This window comes from Podarcis liolepis (assembly GCF_965112155.1).
Source record: "Podarcis liolepis genome assembly, chromosome: 14".
Lineage (NCBI taxonomy): Eukaryota > Metazoa > Chordata > Lepidosauria > Squamata > Lacertidae > Podarcis > Podarcis liolepis.
The window spans coordinates 19045474-19067006 of NC_139569.1; the positions used below are offsets into that span (position 1 = coordinate 19045474).

Genomic DNA, 21533 nt, shown 5'->3' on the forward strand with positions numbered 1-21533 from the left:
TACATAATTGCAATTAGAGAGTGTACATTAGCAAGTAGCAAGTAATTCTACTGCCGAGAGTGCTGTCGGGAATGACCTTGGATTGGCAGGAGAGGCAGGAGGAAACAGAGGAGAGGACTGAATGGGGGAAAACTGGGCTGGAGTAGATCTCCTCTTTCTGCCCAATCATCAGCCACTTTGGATGCGAGAGCAGGGATGCTGGCTTTCCCCACTGACCTTCCCTTAGAGCAGAGAGCCTCAGTGGAAGATGGAAAAAGCTCTGATCAGCCAAGGGAAGGAAGCGAAAGAGGAGGCAGCAGCGACTGAACAAGAGCCTGAACAGCAGGGTGCAGTCTTGTTGCCTAGAACCACATGGGAGCAGAACCCACCTACTCTGACGGAATGTGTGTTTGCAGTGCCAACATTCCCACAAGGCAAGAGAATCTTGAGAGTGAGTGCACCATGCCTCTTCTTTAAAAACTTTGTGGGAAGGACACGGAAACTTGTCGAGACATCTTTGTCGCTTTTGAACTTCTTGCGCTGCTCCTGAATCGTGCCTCTTGCACCCTGTGTCTGCTGCTGACCCTGTTCCACTGCTTGCCTGAATAAATATCTGTTTCTTACTTACAAGTAAGAGCCTCTGCTTGTGTGTTTGGGGCCTCAATACTTATAGCACTTCTTGGACAAGAGAGTTTTTTAGGCTCATTGCAGGCTCTTCACTCTCACTGCACTAGGCATTAAGCATGCACATTAACACTCTGCATATTCATTTCTCATGGGACAAACAGTACACCAGTAGTTACCGAACGCTCTGAAGGGTCTGTAGCCGCTTGCGGTTTCTTTCCAGCTCCAATTTCCTCTTTTCAATCTTGGCCTCCAAACTGGTTTCATCTGATGCCACGTTGCTCAGCATGTCTTTGGTTTTCTGGACTTGCTCCTAAAAGAGATACTGCAAAAATGAGTGACAGTTGCTGGCAGACTCACCAGATGACATTTTTAGTTCCTAGCTCTGTTCTGGCCACATTTTCTGATGGTTATATTTATGGCTGTGTGTGCTAAAGAACCACTGGACTAGGACCAGGGAGATCCGTGTTCAAATCTCCACTCAGCCACTAAGCTCACTGGGTAAGTCACAGCTACTCTCCCTCTCTTCACCTACCTCATAGAATTGTTGTGAACATGAAATACAGCAGTGAGGTAGGGGTGGAGGTGGAAAAACATGCATATCACCTAGGAAGCTACCTTATACTGAGTCAGACCATTGGTCATTCTGGCCCAACAATGTCTACACTGATTGGCAGTGGCTCTCTGGGTTTTGAGGCAGGGGACCTTCCCAGTCCTACTTGGGATCTTCTGAATGCAAAGCAGATGCTTGAAGGATAGGTGGGATTAGAATGTAAAACAATTATAAACAAAAATTATACACCAAAGCAGCACACATTCTGCGCCAATATAAGGGCATATAAACAATGAGAACAGGAACTGTTTGCATAGTTTATTCTGCATTTGTTCTCTTTTTTCTTGTCATGAGAAGGGGAAATTTTATGCATCTGCTCTTCTGACTTTTTCCAAGTCATGCTGGAGGGTTTTTGTTTTTGTGTTGCGTGTGTGTGTGTGTGTGAGAGAGAGAGAGAGAGAGAGAGCGTGCTACAACTCACAAACAGGACAAGAACTTACTAGGATAAGGATGAGTAATTTTGAGAAAAGTTTGGGCTAGCGCACAAATGCCTTAAGAATCTAGAAGTGATAGCCAGGATAATTCAAAGGAACATGCCAGACTTGGATGTGGAATACTTCAGAGCAGGACCAGTCCCATTTAGGAGGAAGGCAGAGTCCACTTCTGCTTGCTTCGAACTGCACACAAATAAACATTCCACAGCTCTTTGGTTCTAAGCATATTAGCAAAACAGAACCTTCATATGTTCAGACGCAGTACACCTCTGAATACCAAATGCTGGAGGCAATTAATAGGGAGGGTTGTAACCTTTATCCCTTCCTTGTGAGCTTCCCAGAATCATCTGGTTAGCCAATCATGCACCTGTTTTGTACCGGGTCCTTGTCTGCTTGTGACTCTCTTGATGCCTATTTCCAAGTGCAGGCTGACACCTGGTTTGGAGTCTTCGCACTAGGGATGGGGGACTTGTGGTCCTCCTGATGTTTTTGGACGACAACCCCATCATTCATGCTCACTTGCTATGCTGGCTGGGGATAGTGGGAGCTGGAGGCCAGCAACATCTGGGAGGTTCCTCACCCCTGTTCCATCCCTAAAAGCTGGCCAACTAGTAGCACCATGATTCAGAAACCTGTTGTGCAGCCAGGACTTTTATAATCAAAGATAATACCCAGACCCTAGTTCTTTCTGTTATCTGTACTAAGTCATGCTTTATGTACCGTAAACAGGCTTGATGGTTCTGTCTCAAACTCCCGATTCTCTGCGTGCATTTTTAATCTGAGGTGGAGGCCACTGGGATCAATTAGACCCCCCACCCCATTAAAGTGAGCAAGGCAAATTGTTGATGGTACAAATCCAAGGTACTTGGGTCCTAAATGATCCCAACATGGGGAAAACTCCCCTTTTAACAATGTACCAGCTACTTTATACTGATGCAGCAGCTAAAACACAGCAGTACTAACCATTCAGCTTTATTTTTGTTTAACCAAGGACCTGTAGGGAACCTGATCTCACCTCTGCATAGTTGTACCCCAGTACTATCAACAAAAATGCTTAAGGAAATTTTATAATTACTTTTCCATTAAATTGGCATCATTGTCCAAGTGATCTCTTTGTGTGAGGGTTTGTGCAACCCTGTTATCAGATTAATAAAGTGCTTTCTACCAAACATACAAAGAAGCAAGAGCTCCCTGGTGGATACCTGAGAAGGAAAATAGGAAAGATCAGCACTGGGGAGTGCTGTCTGCAAATACAAAAGCGAAGGAACAACTGTTTGCAGGTTTTAATCCTCTGCCAATGTTTATAGCTGCTTAGGATAAATCTTCATTCAGAAGTGCTGCGTGTAAGGGAACATGCAGACCGCTTGGGCCTTTTTAAAAAGCCTCACTTATAGCCATTTCTCTCCCACACAAACCCAAATGTAATCAAAAGGATGAGAGGAAATCAAGAAAACAGGGAGGGAAGGGGAGAAAGGATATACAAAAATGTGCTGCACAGAATCAAAGTACTGATGACCTTGAAAACCTTGCTCTTTCAGAATTATTAATTGGCAAAGAAGGACTATTTTGACATTTAAGCACCAATTGGGATTGCTCTAGCAGATGGCTACTATTGATTGGACTCACTAGTTCAGGCAGCTATGAAAGCAGAGCCCCATCTGCACTACGCATTTGAAGCAGTATCATACCACTTCAAGCAGTTACAACATCCCCTAAAGAATCCTGAGGACTGTAATTGTTAAGAGTGCTGAGAGTTGTTTGAAGACCCCATTGTCACCACAGAGCTATAATGAAACCAGAGTGGTTTAACAGCCAACCCCTCTTCCCAGGGAACTCTGAAAAATGGGGCCAGAGTGGTTTCTTGAAACTGTGCTTTATGGCGGGGTGGGGGTGGGGTGCAAGAACAGAGAGAGAGAGAGAGAGAGCGCAATGCTGTTCTGCTCAGGTCCAGTTTGCAGGTTTCCCACAGGCACCTAGTGGACCACTGTGAGAACTGGATGCTGGACTAGGTGGGTCACTGGCCTGATCCAGCAGGGTTCTTCTGATGTACATATCAAATTTTAATTACAATATATTTCAAGTTATAGTCATGAAACAGGGCCTCTCTTCCTAGTTATACATGTATAGTCCACTAGGTGGCTTTAGGCAAGCTACAGTATTGTCATTCAGCCAAAGGTCAACACCTGTAAAATATGGGTAGAAGACTATGCTAGCCTATTTTCACAGGGATGTTGCAAAGATTACTGGGGGCTAACCACACGTGGGATGTGGGTGGCGCTGTGGGTTAAACCAGAGCCTAGGACTTGCCGATCAGAAGGTCGGCGGTTCGAATCCCCGCGACGGGGTAAGCTCCCGTTGCTTGGTCCCTGTTCCTGCCAACCTAGCAGTTTGAAAACACATCAAAGTGCAAGTATTTCCGACGGGAAGGTAAACAGTGTTTCCGTGTGCTGCTCCAGTTTGCCAGAAGCGGCTTAGTCATGCTGGCCACATGACCCAGAAGCTGTATGCTGGCTCCCTCGGCCAATAAAGCAAGATGAGCACCACAACCCCAGAGTCGTCCACGACTGGACCTAATGGTCAGGGGTCCCTGTTCCTGCCAACCTAGCAGTTTGAAAACACATCAAAGTGCAAGTATTTCCGACGGGAAGGTAAACAGTGTTTCCGTGTGCTGCTCCAGTTTGCCAGAAGCGGCTTAGTCATGCTGGCCACATGACCCAGAAGCTGTATGCTGGCTCCCTCGGCCAATAAAGCAAGATGAGCACCACAACCCCAGAGTCGTCCACGACTGGACCTAATGGTCAGGGGTCCCTTTACCTTTACCTAACCACACATTACATAAAATGCATGTAACAGACTCTAGCAGATTTTAAAACATTTTAAAGGGGAAACTGTGGGAAGGAAGGATGAACTGGAAGAAGCAGGTATGGAAAGGCTGATGCACTCCTTCCCTGCTCCGAAACACCCTCCAAGCTACACATTTGCCATAGCTTCTGATCTGTGGCACACAGAATCTAAAGAGGTTTTAGGAATAAAAAAAGAACATGAAAACTGAGTAAGATAGTATTGAACAAGATAACCGATTCATAATAAAGCCACAGAATAAAACGTTTTTTTAAAAAGACCACCATCCTTACCAAAATGTCTTTGATGGCAACTCTCATCACCTTTTCAGTCTCATTTATCTCCAGAGGTCTGGCAATTGCTTCTGTTCTTATTTCCTGAAAGACAAAAACCCACAAGAAATAGTTCCAGGTTTGAGTCTCTCATTAATATTCATTGAATGGCAGGCAGCTGAACTGCTTTGGCAAAGTGATTTGCATAACAAATGGAGTGTAGTCTAATATTTATGCACCAACAGCTTAAAGGCCTTCACAGAACTGGAGCCCATTAAGAAGGTTAACAAAGGTCCAGTGTTAAAATGTTTTCTGACTTGGCAGCCATTAAAGCTGCCAAGTAAGCAGCAAGTTTCATTAAAATTAAGTGGATTTATGACAAAATGTTGACTGGATGCTGAGAGCTCCTCTTAGCTCCCTTCCCTCCCCAGACAACAGCCTGTAGATCAGTAGTTTTCTTATCATTAACTCCTTTTTAATAGATTCAGGTAGGTAGCCGTGTTGGTCTGACGCAGTCGGGAAAAAAATGTATAAAAAAATTGTCCAGTAGCACCTTAGAGACCAACTAAGTTTGTTCTTGGTACAGTGGACGCTCGGGTTGCGAATGTGAGCTGTGCGGGAAGCACGTTCGCAGCCCGCAGCTTTTGCAACCTGCAGCACTGCACGTGCGGGTTGCAATCCGGCGCTTCTGCGCATGCACAAAGTGCGATTTAGCGCTTCTCCATTCCAGTACTTCCAGGTTTCGGCGCATCCGTAACCCAAAAAAACGCAACTTGAAGCGTCATAGAGGAGAGAGGTCTATTTTGGCCAGGATAGCTAAAACAGAACTTCACAATCCAGGGGCAATTCACCTTTGAATACCAACAGATAAGAGGCAATAGCAGGGAAGGAATGTTGCCTTCATTCCCTGCTTGAGAGTTCCTAGAGGCTTTTGATTAGTCACTGTGGAAAAGGGGATGCTAGACTAGATGGACCTTTATTCTGGTCCAGCAGGGCTTTCCTTACATATCCTTTAATACGGCTACAATCTGATTAAATGATTGAATTGATGAAGTTCTAGCTGACTAATCCTTCAACTAAATTTGGATAGGTGTAAAAGTAAGACTACTGAAGCCTAACGTGTACTTTTTCCCCCAGAAGATGCCACACTGGCCTGAGCAAGCAGCATCTTAGAAGAGACCTGGTGGTGGTACAGTGGTTGGAGTGTCAGATGAGGACATAGAAGACGAACTATGAAGCTCACTAGGTGTCCTCAGGCCAGTCAGTGTCTCTCATTCCCTTCTGTGTATGAGAAGGGAGAATGACTGCATTCTGCAGCTTTTATATTAAAACAATTATATATATTCAAAAATGCTTCCAATTAAATCAGGCGCATCTTTAAGCTATTAAAGTTGCAACCTCTAGCTGCTAGATCTTGAATGTACTCAAGTCTAAACCTTGTGTCCTGAGGAGCAGCTCTCCTCCAACTCTGGCAGGTCTAAACTTCAAAGCCAACTTTTCTTTGCTATTTGTCAAAGCAATGACTACAGCCCATTACTTATCACAAGCGGTCAAACTTGGTTGCACATATGGCATCCAAAAGCCTCAGTGCCTCATTCAATTTCAGCAAGTGATTTGGCCAAGGAAGAAATGTAGACTGCAATGACAGGAAATGCAGGACTCCCCCCCCCCAGGAGTCTGCATTAATGTACTCAATCATTTCACGTAAAATACCCAAGGATTCTTAGAAAGCACTACCAGCACACAAGAAGGAAATGTGGTGAACGTAGGGAGAGAAATCTATTTTGTGGCCAGCAAGGAGAAGGAAGAAGCAGATAACAGCTCTGCATTTACAAACAACAGGACTTTTCCTACATCAGGTTGTCTTGCAAAACTCCTTGAAACAACACAAAAGTATTTATAAGTGCAGTTCATATTACAATGCAAAGAGGTGGCAAGTTTCAGACAAACTGGCATTTCAAGCAGCCACAGGAACTATTATTAAATAATGAATACTGCACTTTTAATACACAACATGGAGTGCAATTTTAAAACAATATAATTTCCTATGTTCCTTGAATGGCTATCAAGGAATCATAGTGTTTTTTTGGATGTGTCCACAGCTCAGCGGCAGAACCCAGGCTTTCCATGCAAAAAGTCCCAGGTTCCATTATCTGGTACCTCTGCATAAGGCTGGGAAGGACTCCTGCCTGAAACCTTGGAGAATCATGGCCAGTCAATGTGGACAATACCACACAAAGTGAAACAGTGATTTGGTTTGGGATAAGGCAGCTTCCTGCGTATGTGTTGTGTTCATCAGAATTTTTGTGTGAATTTCTCTCAATAAACACCTTTTTGTATGCATTTCCCCCTAATATACATGTTTTTCTAAAGCAATTTCCCCTAATGTAGTGCACTTTTGTATGTTATTTTCACAAATATATACAGACACATGCACACTTTACTCTGAGTATATGTATTTTTGTACACATTACTTGGCTGGAGAACTGCATTGCAATATTTGGAGAAATGCAAAGAATGACTACGTTTCGGTTCTTGTATTGTTTTGGGAAGTGCACATTTAAATACGTTCACCTTTAGATGCAAACTGAATTGAATTTAACCTCATTCCTAGTTGCAAGCCACTTGGAGGCGACTGGGAAGTGACAGTGTAAACAAAACTGTTTTCCCTTGGCAAGTGCTCATAGTTTCACAGAGGAAAAATAAAATGGCATGTGAATGGACACATTTAGTCCAAGACAGCAAGAGATGGAATACTTCACTGATACAGCCAGGACATGCTATTCCAGTATAACTAGCCTGAGATTACAATCTCTGCATTTTGATTGGGCTAAGCAGCCCACAAGTGGACAGAATGCCCTTTTAAAATATGGAATGTTCTATATCCCTTGAGCATTACCAAGGGAGCACAGGACAATGAGAACATCTTTCTCCGCATGAAATGCACACAGGCAGTCAAATCAAGGGGGGAAATAGTAGTGATTAAGTCTTGACGGAACCCTCTGTGGAGATTACAGAAATGACAGTACAATGAAGTTACCCTAGAAATACGATCGTAAATCAAAACTTGATGAGTTTAAGACATAAGTGAATAACATTTAAGAAAACATGTTTAAAACTCAGCCTCCTTTCACGCAGCAGTTGTGGATACTAGCAGTACCCTTACTAATTATTGGAAGGAACAACTGAAGTAAAGACATCATGGCAACTTCAGTCTGCTAGAGAAAAGGCCAGGCTAAAGGCAAGCTACTAATCACATTCAGTTTTCTCTGCTAAACACAGTTTGAGGTTATGTAATCCTAAAGCTGCAGTCTCAAAACACACTTACTAGGAAGTAAACTCTAATGAACAAAGTGAGAATTAAGCTAAGTTGGGTGGCCATCTGCCAGGGATGCTTGAGTGGAGATTCCTTCCTTTCGGGGGGTTGGACTGCAGGGCCCTTGGAATCCCTTCCTACTTTACAATTCTATTATTCATCTTTCGAATTGTGCTGTCAGAATCTAAGGCTGCAATGCTATATATACAAACTTAAAAGTAAGTGGCACCGAAGGGATAGGATTTACTTTTGAGAAAGCCTGCAAAAGAACGGGCTGTAAAGCTGTTGTCCTATGCACAAACCTACTTGGGAATAACCTCTGCTGAATGAAAATTTACTTCTGCAAAAATGTGCATTGGATTTGTCTTACAGTACACTGTAGCTTTCTTTTTGTAGTTTAACATCATAAAGAAGAAAGTTGGTGTGGGAAGTTTAAGAACATATGGTCTCACTTGCAAGATCAGACACAAGGGAGAATGACAACTGGAGAACAGCTATGAGATGGGAACAATTATGAATATTATAATTGAAAGATATATCTTATGAATATTAAATTGATTAACAGAAAGGAAGTACTTGCAAAAATTGTTGCTTACTGTTTACTAGGACCATGATGTTGTGAAACAACTGCTAATTAGAAATCAGGGGAGCAGAGTGTAAAATTAACGCTGATGAGCGAAGGAGGAAAATCATTTTAAAACAATTAACATGTACACAATCCCACAGAGAGGCTATTAGCAGGTGTGATTAATACTGCCAGTGTTGAATCACACTGCAAGCAAAGGAAGGATACAACAGCAAAGAAGTCCCCCAAAAGTTGAAGGGAAAAGATTCAAAAATTAAGCCGATTTATCTCTTTTTACATCTTGGCCGAGGAGACCAGTGGAGGGAACATAGCTTTAGGTCCTGTGATTAGAAATGGAGTCTCAAGCATGCTTTCTCCTTGCTTTTCACCCTGTGTCAGTGGTGGTTTCTGCATAGGAGCAAGCAGCTATTATCTACTATATAAATAATGTTTCATTTCTGAAACTATCTCAGTTCAGAAACTATCAGGTGCCAAGAAGAAGAAGAAGAAGGGGGGGAGGAGGAGGAGGAGAAAGAAAAAGGAGCACTTTAAGAGTATAGTAAGCCTGCAACATAAAGCACATAAGTTGCTGGGCTTCTATATTTACAAGGATGTGATGAAGCATTACCTGCCTAGAGATTAGGAAGATGAGGTCCTGGCCTTAAAAGAAGTATGATGTTTTAGTATGGTTGGGGCAGTTTGTCTTAAGTGTGCGAACTGAAATCATTCTACCCTTATATAATTTGTGTACATCAGGGGTCGGCAAACTACGGCACCTGGGCCGGATCAGGTCCACCTGGGTCCTAAATCCGGCCCGCGCCGTGAAGCAGAGACTCCTGGCAATGGTGACAGGAGGAAGAGGCTGAGCAGCCGGCAGCTCTGCCACTCAAACGCCGCACCTGGTTTACCTCAGCAGCGTTTGATTGGCAGAGATATCCCTGTGCTGCGCTGAGGTAAACCAGGTGCGACGTTTGAGTGCTCGGCCTCTTCTTCCCGTCACTGGCAGAGCCGCCAACGCTCGGCCTCTTCTTCCGTCGCCACTCGGCCTCTTCCTCCCACCGCCGGCAGAGCCACCGCAGCTCGGCCTCTTCCTCCCGTTGCCGCCCTGGTGCTCCTGTGGGCCAGAGAGTGGAGCAGACAAGCTCGCTCTGCCTACCCATGAGAAGCAACAGCAGTGGTGGTAGTGGTGCTGTGGCAGCTCCTGGGAAGGTAAGCGCAGCGGCTGGGGCTGGGGGCTGCGGAGGGCTCGCCTCTTCTTCCAGCCCCCCCCGGTGCCCCTTCTCTGGCCTGCCACAAGGTCTGAGGGACAGTGGACTGGCCCACTGCTAAAAAAATTTGCTGACCATGGTGTACATGCTATCCCTGACATTGCCTGTCATTTATGCGCTTAATAAACACATACACTTAACGTGTCTAATTTCACCCCACTGCTCAGAATGCATGTTATTAGCTTTCCAACTGCAAACCATGTTTTTCCACTCCACATTTTTGGTCCACTGCATACTAAGGAAACAAAACACCCCTAACCCTTGTTTTCAAATCAGAAAGGAAGAGGGTTTTCCATCATCTTCCCCTCCTTGGAGGGACTATAACCTTCCCCCCCTTTCATTTTTGCCGCCCATAAAACTAATGTGAAAACCACCCCTTTCAAAAGTAAAAACATCATGATTTTAAAAAAAAGACTGAGAGAACCCTGACAGAAATATGCCATGAACTCCATCTACCCCCCCCCCCGACACCCTGCAGAAGCAAAGGCCACATCTTGCATAAAGCACTAACACCAAAGTAGTTCACTGTTGTCCTCCTTAACTAATTTAGAGCTTTCCAATTTGGAAAACACACCCAAGAGCTTCTTGCGGATTTAGTTTTGGACAAAGATAAAGAAACAGCAGCAATGAGCAGCTCAGTTTGGGAGCATCTGTGCTGTTGCAGAAAGAATGGACATACAGCAAGAGAATGAATAACTACAGACATCCTTTGTAAGTGAAGCACAGGGGTCATTTCACATCTTTTCTATAACCAAAAAAAAGGTGGGGAGAAAGCTCAAATCGAGAATACAATAGGATGTTGCATAAGACATCCAGTTTCTCTGCTCCTTGATAAAATTGGTAGAGATGCAGATATATTTGCTTTCAACCGTGGTCATCTTCCATTTTATGGTCACTCAGTGATGAGTGGGGATGAGGAAGAAATTCATTTCAGTTTGCATCTAAAGGCAAAATCTAATTTGCACTTTCCAAAACAATATGAGAACCAAAACAGTTTTCCTTCAAAAATTGCACTTCTCTATATATTCCAATGCAGCTTTCTAGCGAAGTAAAATGCGTATACTGGGGGTGTCTGTGTATGTGCTATAAAATGTATGTTAGCGAAAATAACACACCAAAATGTGTGTGCTTATCCCATATAACAGAAATGCAACTTAGAGAATCTTCATGGAAGTGAGGTATTCTCAGGCATGGGGATAAGCCAAATTTAAGCCAAATTTTCCTGGCTTGGTGTCAGGCTATCTTGGCGCAACTCTTCCTGGCTCCCCTCTTGACAGCTGTCTATAGCTCCATCCTAACACTGTACAACATCCAAGATGTGACCACACCCCCAATTTACATGTATGTACCTAAGATCTTGTAAGGATACTCCAATGAATACAATGTGTGGTCCATGTGCTTAATTTCACAATTTCACACATTTGTTTCAGGAACAAAAGGAGCTTTCCCAATATCTTTTCTGATATATTGTAAAATTCAGTCTCATTAATTAAGATGTTCAAAAAAGATGCAGTCAAGCATGTTTTTTTAAAAGGTCATTCCACTATAGAAGATGTTTTGGAAATTTTCTTTTTATGCCTGCTGAGAGTAAGATCTTGCCATGTCTAAGCAAGGCCATTTCTTGACAGGCTCCCGCTTACCCATCTATGACTTGACAGATGGGAGAGCGCCAAGAAGAGCTGTGGAAGACAACCAGCTGAGCTGGAGACATTTAAACACACACTTCCAAAGCAGGGAGGGGGAGCTATAGGACACCGGCCCCCAAAGGACCTGAGTCTTTGATCAACGCTTCAATCAATTAGTTCAGAACAAATCCTACAGGTGTAAAGGTCTGACCACCTCACTTCAAAAAGGATATCACAGAGATGGAAGCCGTTCAAAACAGGGCAACAAAAATGATCAAGGGACTGGCACAACTTCCCTATGAGGAAATGTTACAACATTTGGAGCTCTTTAATTTAGAACAAAAGATGGGTAAGGGACATGATAGAGGCGTATAAGATTATGCATGCTGTAGAAAACGTGGGTGGAAAGTTTTTCTACTTCTTTCATAATACTAGATGGAAGCCATCCAGTGAAGCTGAATGTTGGAAAATTCAGATCAGGCAAAAGTGCACTGTTAAAACTATGGAATTTGCTCCCCCAAAATTTAGAGATAGGTAGCAACTTGAATGGCTTTAAAAAGGATTAGATAATGGTAAGACTACAAATGGCTATGTACCATATTTTTTGCTCTACAAGACTCACTTTTTCCCTCCTAAAAAGTAGGGGGAAATGTGTGTGCGTCTTATGGAGCGAATGCAGGCTGCGCAGCTATCCCAGAAGCCAGAACAGCAAGAGGGATTGCTGCTTTCACTGTTCTGGCTTCTAAGATTCAGAATATTTTTTTCGTTGTTTTCCTCCTCCAAAAACTAGGTGCGTCTTGTAGTCTGGTGCATCTTATAGAGCAAAAAATACGGTACTTTGTTCTCTGCTGGAGGCAGCATACCTTTGAATGCCTGTTTCTGGGAATCACAAGTGGGGAAAGCGCTGTTGCACTTTGGATCTTGCCTGCTGGCTTCCCATAGGTATTTGGTTGGCCATTGTAAGAAAAGGATGCTGGACTAGATGGAACTTTGGCCTGATCCAGAAGGCTCTTCTTAGTGAAGTAGGAAAGTTCTGGGTTTTTTAAACCTTGTGCAAATCAACAGTGTTCATGAAATCTCAGCACTTTTAACATGGGGGGAAATGTAGCAATGTACTTATTCTAAATGACCTGGATCCTTTCCCTCGAACCATCCTCTGACAGATCCAATGCACACCATAGGAACTTCAATGCACTGACAGCACCCACAAATGAAGGTAAGCACTGGAACTTGTCTCCTGCCTGCTAGGTTGGGTATTATAAGATGCTCTTCCAGTGGTCTATAATTGGCATCTTTCCACCCCTTCAAAATTGCTCAAACAGTAAGAAGTGTTTTTTCTATATAACAGCTATTTCGACCCCTAACTGAAAGGGCTCATTTACACCCGCCTTGCAATGATGGGAAAAGAAATTTCATTTCAGCTCTCAACTAATATAGCAAGTCTAAAGTATGCAATCTATAATCCTTAAGAAGAAAAAGAACACCTTCAACCAGTACAATGGAAAAATAATGGAAAAGAGACAGACAGATTTAAAACTCAAAGAAGCATCTCATAATGACAAACCCAAGCGCCTTTTGTTATAATAAGGTCAGAGAGATACCAAGTTGAGTTTTTAAGAGAGAGCAATACTTACGCCTATCTTTCTTTAGTATGTTATATGAGAACTTTCAATATATGTTCCCCACCCTTGCCTGCCAAAATTCCTATCAGCTAATAAGGAGTTAATGGTACAGACCTACCTTACAGCGTTGGTTGTAAGAATTACTGAGGCAACATATGAAACACACTTTGACAGCTCAAAAAAGGGCAATCTATGTGATGTTGTTGGCAAAAGGTTTGTATCTGAATGGGGAAATTTGGATACAAATCCCTATTCAACCATGATTTTTTTGGGGTCACCTCAGGCCTGACACACACCCATCTGCTGCACAGGGCTACCATGCTGATAATATAGGTAAATGCCACATAAACAGTCCTTTGAGGAAGGGAAGGAAGCAACAGTGATAAAGTATTTACTATCAGCAATTTCTAATTATTGATTACAGGGTTTCCTGGCATCAGTTTTAAAAACAGCACATATATACAAAAACATTCATAGATAAAACACAAATTTTTCCACCTCAATCTTTATTGTTGTATACTGATCTGGCATCTGTTTTGATGAAATATTTCAAATATATAAATGTAATTTATTGCCCATAAAACCTAGCTATTAAGATTTAGCAAACATATAAAAGTAGATCCCCAACATTTCTTTACACTATGGTGTGAGCGGCATATAAACAAAGGACAGGCAAGCTACATGTCACCTTGAATTCCCTAGAGGAGGAAGGACAGGATTAAAATCAGATACAGGAAATAAAGGAAAGACAAAGATTATGGGGAGGGAGGGAGGGTGCACTGCAGAAGCCCTTGATATTTATATTAAGGGAGGATTTGTAAATATTAAGTTCACCCATAATTAATGGCTTGAATTTTACCAGTATACAGTGGTACCTCTGGTTACGTACTTAATTCGTTCCGGAGGTCCGTTCTTAACCTGAAACTGTTCTTAACCTGAAGCACCACTTTAGCTAATGGGGGCCTCCCGCTGCTGCTGCCGCGTGATTTCTGTTCTCATCCTGAAGCAAAGTTCTTAACCCGAGGTACTATTTCTGGGTTAGCAGAGTCTGTAACCTGAAGCGTATGTAACCTGAAGCATATGTAACCCGAGGTACCACTGTAATTACTATAAAGTTCAGCTTCCCAGCAGCAAAAATGGTTATCAGTACACTGTTGCAATAACAGGCTAATGCTAATGTATTTCAGAACATGCCATGGGCCCAGATCCCAGAGAGAGCAGAGAGAGTTCAGTTTAACTATCCAGCCTTGGGCTGGAATTGCATTTCACAGTTTTAATTAATTGCTCAGAACAAAAAAACCAGACACATATCATTAGGAAGGATACAGGAGAGCACTGCTTGTTACTTTCTTGAAGGTTTTTCACACAACTGGTCTTTTGCAAAGGCTTTGTACCTTACACTAACAATGTCATGCCAACTCTAATGAGGCAGAGTCATTTCTCCCGAGACAGGATATGGCAAGTTCAATCTGATAACTATTTTTGGCTTAACATTATGTATGCATTATGTATGCATTAGAGCACTGCCTTTGAGGGACTGCTCAATACGGCACTGACCAAGCATGCTAAATCTCTAAAAAACAGGGGTGGGGAACCCCCAGCCTGCAGGCTGAATTTGGACCACCAGGCCTCCCTGTGTGGCCCACAACGATGTTTTCACCAAACGATGCCCACCTGCCTCACACCTCATACACAACTTCAGGTGCAGGGCAAGTAGAGAAACAGCTGAATCCCACAGATGGAAAGTAGGATTGAACCATGCAACAGCCGTTCAATCCTGCTTAGTTTGGGTGTATGAGCAGTGACCTCGCTGGTGTACCTGAACCCCGCAGCAAGCAAGACGGAACTGTTTGCGCATCATTATAATGTCAGATGATTGGCAGGTGGGTGGAGATAAAGATTTGCCCTGCTTGGCCGAAAATTTCCTCCGCTCTTGGCTGAAAGATCAAAATTATTTGATCAGAATACTGCAAAGCAGAAGCCTTTACAAGGCTGGATAGGGAAACAAGCAGTATGTTTCCGAGCACCATTCAAAGTGTTGGTGCTGACTTTTAAAGCCCTAAATGGCCTCGGCCCAGTATACCTGAAGGAGCATCTCCACCCCCATCATTCTGCTCACTGCGAGAAGTGAAGCTACAGGGAATCAGGCAGAGGGCCTTCTCTGCTACAGGGAATCAGGCAGAGGGCCTTCTCTAGTGGCGCCCACCCTGTGGAACGCCCTCCCATCAAATGTCAAGAAAATAAACAACTATCTGACTTTTAGAAGACATCTGAAGGCAGCCCTGTTTAGGGAAGTTTTTAATGTTTGATGTTTTGTCGCTTTTTTATATATTCTGCTGGGAGCCGTACAGAGTGGCTGGGAAAACCCAGCCAGATGGGCAGGGTATAAATACTGTAATAATTAATAATGATAATAATAATAATAATAATAATAATAATAATAATAATAATAATAATTATAGCTGGCACCTGTCACAAAGACACCAGCCTACTGCCTTCTAAACTATCTCAAGTGTTAAAAATAATTAAATTGCCGCAATCCCAAAGCTCTACACATAGAGCCTTGCACATCCCAGGGCTGCCTTGTGCCTTGCCATATGTCAAAGAATATTCTGTGAGCACAACAAGGAAACTGATACTCACACTCTGACACAGAAAACAGGAGAGTATTCCCTATGTGTGCAGTTGCTGGCTAAGCTATCCTAATGTTCCAGTGGGTCTAGCCAGGCAGATGAGCCTCTAGATGCCAAAGACTAAATTGCTCCATCTGATCCATCTTCTCTAAGAGTTGCATCAAATTAACTTTTAATCAGAGTAGACCCACTGAAATTAACAGCTGTAAGTTACTCATGAATTTCAATGGGCCTATGCTAAGTAGGACTAACACTACACAGAACCTTAAGTTTCCTTCAATGACACCTGTCTTTATGCGTGGATCAGACAGGTCTAGAGAAAGAGGAGACAATTGGCCAAAGGAAAAGAGCGAAGGTGGACGAAAAGGACTGGAAGAAGCAATTCCTGAGATGGAAAGCAGGGAGGAGAACAGGAAGAAATCTGAGAGGGGATAGAAAACTGAGTAAGAAACTAAGCAGAGGAGAACTCTTATCACGATCAGGAACTGACAACTAAAGGAGAAATGAAATTCTCAACTGGCTGATTTGAAATAACCCAATTTTGGGTTTCAGGATTCGAGAAATGTTACAGCACAAAGATGGATTCCTTCGAGTATGATAGCTGAAGAATTCTATTGTTTTTTTTCCAGAGCCTGCAAGTTCTTTTTACCAACTCACCCTCAGCTCTACTTCTTTGCCCAGTAAATCAAAAAGAGATGCTCCTTTGGAAGTAATTTCTGAAGCAAGCTGCCTGGCCGTCTTCAAATCGCTGATCTAGATAAACATCAGAAAAAGAAGAGCTTTACCTTCATGAAAATTCAAGGGGGGAGGGGAGGATAAGGATATTTCTAGTGAAACCACCATATCTGGTCAGTTCTGCAACTGGAAGGGCATGTCTCAAAACACATAAAAAGAAGAGATCATATCTACACCAATTATGGTGGAAACAAATCATGCTTTAAAGGGACAAGCTGCATATCATGTTATTTAGACCTGAGGGTATAGGGTGGTATACAATATTATTATTAATTATTATTATTATTATTATTATTATTATTATGTTGTCCACTTTTATTCTGAAAAAAGAGCAGCCATGTGAGACCCCAATCCAGACTGGATCAACAATCCTCCAATTTCTCTCTGCTGTTTGCCGTGAAAAACATCTCTGTGAACAAGTAGCAACCGGGGGGTTGTTAGGAAATCTTGCCTCTCAGGAGAAACTGGCCACTCTCCAGGTACCCGGCTTGTTCTCCTGATGACCTCCCTGTCTGCATTCCCGAGCAGGATCCAGGCTAGGTCACGATCAGCGATCCTCCTCAAGCATGAGAAGAACACACCACTCTTCCCTGCCCCCCCGGGCAGGGGAAAGAGATAGACAGAAATGTATTTACATGCCTTTATTTCTGTCTTTGCAGCGTTACAGAGAAACACGTCTGCTCTCTTCAAACTCCATCAGCAGAGAGACAAACTCCACCTCCTGTACTTCCTGTACAGGTCAAATTACACTCTGAGCTAAATCCGGTGCTCAGCACTGTGAATAGACTGTCCCTTTGTTCCCATGGTACAGTCCCAACATTCCCATCATGTTTTGCTTTCTAGCTAGCTGCAGCTCGCTGCCGCATTGCATCCATATCTAACAGGGGGGATGATGTTCAGCTACAAACTGATGTGGAACTGAAATCTGCATTGGGAGCACATTTTGGATTAGGACCTCCCATGGATACTTTTCCTTTAAAAAAGGAAGCAGTTAGTTTAAGCACACTTCTAAATAAGTGTGAACAATCTGAAATGTGCATTCCAGCCTAAAGATAATTTTAAACAAGTAAATGAAATCATACCTTTAAATGAATTTTTTACATTGCCAAAAAAGAACATTTCCTGAGTAGGAGGAGGTCATCTGAAATTAATGAGCTGCAGCTTCCATTCAAAAGAGTCATTTTCTCAAGACGCTTATAGTTAGTATATTTTCGTTGGGAAAGGATGAGAGAGATAAATGAGTTAAGCGGATTGGCACAACCTTAAAACCTGCAGTCCTTCTGGTCTCCAATGGCAACTACCAATTATCGTACAAAGACTAGATATGCCATGATGGGGTGTACACACAACCTACTCTAGTCTCTTTGTTGCCTTGGGGCTCCTGGCACTTTTTAGGAGGAGAGAGGCAGCCTGAGATGGCGGAGAGCCACAAGGCTTTCACATCAAAGGAAATGAGCCTTCCCGCTGTGGGGCAACAAAACACACAGGTGTCTGTCACCTTGGATGAAGATCAGCACAGCCAAAGCATCACCTTGTCCAGCATCCTGTTCACACAGTGGTTGACTAGATGCCTCTTCTGGGAAGGATGCAAGCAGGCCCTGAGCACAACAGCACTCTCCCCTCCTGCAGTTTCCAGCAACTGGTATTCAAAAGGATACTCCCTCTTTCAATGGAGATAGAACATAGTCATCCTGGCTAGTAGCTATTGACAGGCTTATCCTACATGAATCTGTCCAGTCCTCTCTTAAAGCAATCAAAACTGGTGGCTATCACTACCACTCGTGGGAGCAAATTCCCATTCAACTATGTGCTGTGTGAAGAAGTTCCTTCTTTTTATCTGTCCTGAATCTTCTGGCATCCAGCTTCATTGGATTTTTATTCATCTGAGAGAAACGACAGCTGTGGAAGAAGGCGAAGCAAGAGAAGAGACAGTGGGGGTGGGCAACCTCCCCGCTCCATCACAGTTGGCTTGACCCATTTACAGATTCATAATTACTAATACTCTTACAAAACTTTTTTTTTTTTTGTATGCAATGTGCAGACTCATTGACAAGCCAGGAAGAAAGGCCAGACACACTAAGTAATGGGAGGGCAGAAAAGTATAAAAACAGCTGGAAGCCTGAATGTGAACATATTCTTGGTGATAGTGATACTTTTTCTGAAAACCTGGGAGATGGAAGACTAATGGGTTGGAAATTGGGGCAATCTCACAGTAAATTTGGGCCGTAATCCTCAGGTCACATCCTCCAGATAAGCCCATGGATGATAGATGAAAAGAATGTAGGGAACAAAGCAGTCAGCTTATTATTTATATGTATACTTTGCGGTTTTGCCAAATCTTTTCTGAAGAGGATGGCAGTGACGAAAGAATCCATAGTTAACACATACAATAGTAACAAAATTAATAAAAATGAAAATATAAATAAATAAATATATATAATACAGTAACCTCAACAAAAAACCTAGCAAAAAAGAATTTGCAACCAACACCGTGAAATGTACCGTATTTTTCTCACTATAGGGCGCACTGGCCCATAGGGTGCACTTTTTTTGGGGGGGGGAAATAAAGGAAAAAAAATATCCCCCCCCGAGCCCCAAAGAGCAAAGAAGCCATGACAGCGAGTGGGATGGATCCCGCTAGCTGTCCTGGCTTTGTTCTTAGCCTCGGGGCTGGGGGTCTGGGAGTGAAGGCGAGGTTGCGCAACCTCACCATCGTTCCCGGAGCTTGCGGGGCTGGGGGCGGGAGAAGCCCGAGCTTCCCCCAACCCCAGTCCCCAGAACAGGTCCAGGAGTGAAGGTGAGGTTGCGCAACCTCACTATCGCTTCCGGAGCTTGCAGAGCTTTCTGTCCGCAAGCCTTGGGAGCCTGGCGGGAAGTCGCGCCAGGCTCCCAAGGCTTGCGGAGAGCTGCCCGAAGCCTGGGTGAGCCCCGCTGCGCTCCCCGGGTTTCGGGCTGCAGGTTGCTGTCCGCAAGCCTTGGGAGCCCGGCGAGCACTCCCATCTTGCAGGCTCCCAAGGCTTGCGGATAGCTTTCTGAAGCCTGGAAAGCAAGAGGGGTCCGTGCGCACTGACCCCTCTCGCTCTCCAGGCTTCAGCGAAAGCCTGCATTCGCCCCATAGGACGCACACACATTTCCCCTTCATTTTTGGAGGGGAAAAAGTGCGTCCTATAGGGCGAAAAATACGGTAGGTGTTTGAGATACACTTGTAAACCTCAGTGGGTCTCACTGGAGAGAAAGTTCCGTAACACCAGAACCACTGCTGAATTGGTCTTGGAGCCAATACTCAAAGGATATTCATCTGTGATTCTCTTATGAGTACTGGCTCCCAGTCTCAAATACAGGAAAAAACTTTTAAAAAAAATAGTGAATAGTGTGAGAAATACTGCAATTGTCTTCAATAACACATCCCAGGCCTAAAGCTTTATCTGGACTATACCACTTCAGACTGTAAGGGGAGCTTCAAAGGAATGACTGCTCCTCCATACCATTATTAAAAAATAAATAAATCATTGCATATGGAAAAATAGCATGTCAGGAAGAAGGCTAGTTTATTATATACAGGAATATATTATATGCTGTACGGAGGAACACCCCATTATATGATCCCCCATCAGTGGTATGGGCCAGAGACATGCAGACCACCTCCATAAGGACTAGCTCCAAACCACTGCTGATCAAATCAAACTTTGCATCAAATCAGGGACCTGTCCCCAGAATTCCCCATGCCAACTGTTTTAATCAACTAGGGTTGAATGTGTGGTTAACACATCTCTAGATTGTACACATTACTTCAAAACAACAACACAGGGCTTCTACAGCTAGTGTGACTTGGCTAGGTGGCCCTTTGTCTCAACTTAATCTGGTTGACAGAGAAGTTGTGAGGCTAAAATAATACTCTAGCATTCCTGAAAAGAAGAACAGGGCGCAAATGTAATAAATCTTGAAAAGAAAATGAAAGAGAAAGAAGCACAAAGTTCCTTACTTTTGAGCCAAGGTCAAATTTGAATTTGCTCGTGTCTTCTTCACCCACGGCAGTGGCTTCCATTCCTTTGGTCTTCATAGCATTGTAAAGAACAGAGGTGATCTTTAAGAGTTCCTTCACTGCATAGCCATCTGCTTGGTAGAGCTTCTTGGTGTTGAGCTTGATGTGAGCTTTTGTCGCCTATTAGAAAACCAAAAATAAATGCCGATTTGTTTTACTGTATTTTCTGTCCCACCTTTCTTCCATGACTGAACTTAAGACGATATACATAGCATTCCCAAGCAGTCTCCCATCCAGATCTGGATCTGCTTTGGCTTTCATAAAGCTGCTTCATCATGTTTTTGGCCATGCTCTGGGTTCGCCAGACTCTGAAGAGACAGATCTCAAACACCTTCTCCAAGAACACAACTTATATATCTTAGCGAGTGTTTCCATTTTTAAAAGACGCTTTTGCCCATGCAATAGTTGTAACACAGTAATTCAGATTGCAAAAAGACAGCTCAAGCCGTTCCCTGATGCTGCCAGGATAAAAATGACCCTTATACAGCAAACGCCCTTGGCATCAAGTGGTTCCTTAATTAGCCCAAAGAGAAAACTCAGCACAGCAAACTTTGCTGATCTACTTTGCCAGGGGTGGAACTGCAGCTGATCAGACCTTTGCTTAATTGGCACTTAAGTGCTGTCCACCTGTGCCCACCTTCCACACAGAGGTCAGTGGCTTCCCAACCCCACTGTGAATTGCTGTAATGAGATCATTTACCTTAATGAATTCTTCCCTTTCAATGATTCTTGTGGACAGGCAATTCAACATTTATCTATTAAATTACTCTGTTTTGATTTCTCTCCCTGGTATGTGCCAGGGGATGAAATCAACCCAACACTTCTCCGTGAACACACATAAACATTTACCATCTGGAAATTAAAAGGAAGGGTGTTGAGGAGGCGAGGGAGTTCCACAGTGGGGATCACCAGGAGAATGGAAGGTGCTGGCAGGGAACTGTATGTAACAGTTCAGAGCATGGGG

The 21533-nt window shown here is 43.4% G+C and overlaps 1 protein-coding gene across 4 annotated transcripts in view; it reads right to left on the minus strand.

The window, feature by feature from the left end:
- The window catches only part of CLUAP1 (clusterin associated protein 1), a 56491-nt gene that overhangs the window by 25751 nt on the left and 9207 nt on the right, over positions 1–21533 (minus strand). For all 4 annotated transcript variants that reach the window (XR_014518841.1, XM_083473805.1, XM_083473803.1 and 1 more), the window contains exons 4-7: positions 20510–20689; positions 16450–16545; positions 4785–4868; positions 783–916 (exon numbers count right to left, since the gene is read on the minus strand). Coding sequence is in view for 3 of the 4 variants with exons in the window: in XM_083473805.1 (XP_083329931.1) it covers positions 783–916; positions 4785–4868; positions 16450–16545; positions 20510–20689 (494 nt within the window). In the remaining variant the exon portion in view is untranslated. The remainder of the gene's footprint in view (positions 1–782; positions 917–4784; positions 4869–16449; positions 16546–20509; positions 20690–21533) is intronic.